Source organism: Aristolochia californica, unplaced genomic scaffold, assembly GCF_029961685.1.
Source record: "Aristolochia californica isolate CCGP_79_NKW_82.1479 unplaced genomic scaffold, dmAriCali1.0.hap1 SCAF_16, whole genome shotgun sequence".
Classification (NCBI taxonomy): domain Eukaryota; kingdom Viridiplantae; phylum Streptophyta; class Magnoliopsida; order Piperales; family Aristolochiaceae; genus Aristolochia; species Aristolochia californica.
The window spans coordinates 20606375-20609758 of NW_027181837.1; the positions used below are offsets into that span (position 1 = coordinate 20606375).

Consider the following 3384-nt stretch of genomic DNA (forward strand, 5'->3'; position numbering starts at 1 on the left):
GTGATCACAACCACAACCCCGGCTTCTTTCGTTGTTCGTCGAAAAATCGATGCATGTGCTCAAATGGGTGCGACATCGGCACATTGGGCGTCTCCCTCTAGCTAGGTCAACTAGTGTTACAAACCAACGACACACAATACCCAGAAGAGCGTCACACAAAGAATATTTGCTCGCTCAATTTTTTTTTATTAATGGAAGTGAACCCAGATTAGAGGTATCTAACTCTTATACCTAAAGTTAAACTAAATGAATTTCTAAATACAACATGAAATTCATAATTTGTAAACGGAAACGTGAATAATCATTTACCTCCAATCATGGCGATCAATTTCCAGAAGAATAGAGACCGGCTTGTCTACTTAGAGACTCCTTTTTAGAAAGTCACAGGCTCTCTATTTGACCAGATCCGAGAAACCTTAATTCCTCTTTTCCTATCAAAAGAGAAGAAGTTTTTAACTGTTGGACAGTTACAACTAGTTGTCTACATCCAAGGGAAACCACTTCCAAATATGGGCCATATTTGAACATGTCTAACAGAAACTACGCTACCGATACAAGGTTAAGACAACTTGATTCGTTCTGTGAGAAAGGACAAATGCTGAAGAAAAAGTCCATCAAGAAACTACATAATTTTGCTATTCATTAGTGTGACAATTTGGGGTTTGATCTTATATGGATATGTGATACATTTAATTTTTTGTTATTCTTTTTTGCTCTAGTTGAGACTTTTGCTGAGAATAATATTTGATACCCTTTGTTGTTGTATCCATTACTCAGTTGATGCAATAGACCATAAATCATGAAGCTCCACTCTTGAGGTTATTCTGGATGGGGGGAAGGTGCTATTGCTTATTTACTTGGTCCTACAATTGTAGTTGTCCTCATTATAGGACTTGTTACTTTCTTATTCCCTCTCAGGAGATTATTCTACAAGTTTGAAGCATTCTCGGTTCGAAATTCGGATATGCTTCCACGATGATGCATCTTAATTTACGTGACTCCACCAAAACTGTTTGTGGACATGACATCTAAGTTCCAGCTCAAGGGTCAAGAATCTAGATACTACTTCGTTTTCATCTACACAAGTCCAGATAAGATGACTCAATCTTCAACCCCAATGCCAGATTTCCAGAAAAGAAGCCGCCTAGGCTTTCGTCGTCTTCTACAAGTTTTATTCCTTCTCCATCCACGATGCCATAGAACTACAAAAGCAGGCCTGTCCATTTCATCAGATTATATCACGAATGCCCTAACAGATTGTGAGAAAAAAAAATAAAAAAAAATAGAACCTTCTCTGAATTAAAAATCTGGAGGATTTACCTCCGTTTATGTCGACAGTAATGGAATGTGACCTAACTTTCAGCTCCTGTTACTCGTCTATAAACACGATTCGTCGTCGTTCGTTATAGAAGTCTATCCCTGGTGAAGACTAACAATCTCTGAGTCGTCCTGCAATCGACGTGACTAGAAAGTAATCCAAACTACTCTTTTCACCAATTTCTAAATCTGGGTGGCGGCTTCTCATTTAGACAAACGTGCAAAGATGAAACTTGGAAGAAAAAAACGTAGTTGCCTACCTCTTTCCCAGATAGATTTTACCTTCACATAAACGATTTCTTGTGTACCAGTAAATTGTCGGAGACACAACAGGGTTGGTAGTTTGTTTGAGCTGCAAAAGAATACCAGTAACTGCTAGCCTGTTTCATTGTACATGTTTGAGCTGAATTTTTGCCGTAACAGGGTGATATGAAGAGTGATTTATGTTCTCCTAACTCTTCACGCGTACATAGAAAAAAAACTGTACATAATAATCTCGGGCTCTGTATTGCTGTTCAAAATTTAAGGCATACCTCTAAGAAAAAATTAAAAATCAGTAGACTTTCTTCTTAATCAGATCATTTGGTCTGTGTGAAAATTTGATTAAAATCTTTTTATACACCACGAATAATGGTGAGTGTGAGTATGATTACAAAAATTACAACAGAAATTACAGCGTAATTTGTTTAATTTGTTGGTCTTCTGCTTCTTATGCAGGTTACAGGTCTTCGGGTGTCAGTGACGGCTTCAGTTAGTCCTTGGATGGAGTTGTGATATCCTCCACGGTCTGGAAGTCAAGGTGCGTGCCTCCATCAAAGAGGCTGGTAATCAATTTTCCATGAGTTACATTTCCACAAAGAGATAAGATATCACTCCCTCTTCCCTCTATAAATACTCTCCTCTCTCCGCAGCCCAAATCACCACTCACAACACAAAAAGAAAATCCAGTCTCATGGTTTCTATCATGTCTCTCTCGAAGTATTCCCCTCTCTTCCTCCTCGTCTCCTTCCCTCTCCTCGTCACTTTGGCTCACGCAGCTTCCTTCGAGATAAGAAACCAGTGTCAATACACTGTGTGGGCTGCAGCCGTCCCTGTGGGTGGCGGGCGCCGACTCAACAGGGGCGAGTCGTGGACTATCAATGTGCCCGCCGGCACCACCCAAGCCCGCATATGGGGCCGCACTAACTGCAACTTTGACGCCAATGGCAGAGGAAACTGCCAGACCGGAGACTGCAACGGGCTCCTCCAATGCAACGCCTTTGGGAAGCCACCCAACACGCTGGCAGAGTTCGCCTTGAATCAGTTCTCAGGCCAGGACTTCATTGACATCTCCCTGGTGGATGGGTTTAACATCCCCATGGAGTTCAGTCCCACCGGCGGCTGCACCAGGACTATCCGATGCTCGGCTGATATCAACGGCCAATGCCCAGGGCAGCTTCGGGCCCCCGGTGGCTGCAACAACCCCTGCACCGTTTTTAAAACACCACAGTACTGTTGCACTAATGGCCCTAACACTTGTGGGCCGACTGATTTCTCAAGGTTTTTCAAGGACAGATGCCGCGATGCTTACAGTTACCCCCAGGATGATGCCACCAGCCTGTTTACGTGCCCCGGCGGTACCAACTACAGGGTCATCTTCTGCCCATGAAGCATTTCTTCTAGTATAGACGTGCTGAAATAAGCGCCGGGGAGGCCTCTGTCCAGATACCGTGACTTCTAGTGAATAATGGCTTTTGAGTAGAATAAGCGAGTGTATGTCTCGTTTCAAAGGAACTCGGCTTCGGTGCCGTCGTTCCCATTTTACTTTAAAAAATATATATAAGAACCAGAAGGCCCGTCCAAGGCAAATTGGGTTCCGTTCTTGCTATTGTGGACTTTTTAATTAACAAGAACGACATAAAGATATCGAAGTTCTACACTTATTTTCCACACTACCGGATTTCAAAGTTTGAAATTCATGTGGCTTCATCAACTTGTTACATCAGTTTTTCTAGAACAAATTCCTCTCTTCCATCTTTCTCTCTAGAAATCTTATCAAAGAGTTTGTGGTAGAGGTGCTCATGACTT

The 3384-nt window shown here is 42.2% G+C and overlaps 1 protein-coding gene across 1 annotated transcript; it reads left to right on the plus strand.

The window, feature by feature from the left end:
- Window positions 1-2253: 2253 nt before the first annotated feature.
- Window positions 2254-3173, plus strand: LOC137953060 (protein P21-like). The gene has a single exon (XM_068800256.1). The coding sequence runs from the start codon at window positions 2270-2272 to the stop codon at window positions 2963-2965; it is 696 nt and encodes a 231-aa protein (XP_068656357.1). The 5' UTR covers window positions 2254-2269; the 3' UTR covers window positions 2966-3173.
- The last annotated feature ends 211 nt before the right edge of the window (window positions 3174-3384 follow it).

What these genes read in the sequence shown, in the direction of transcription:
- LOC137953060 (XM_068800256.1), top strand. Translation starts at nt 2,270, where the DNA reads ATGGTTTCTATCATGTCTCTCTCGAAGTATTCCCCTCTCTTCCTCCTC.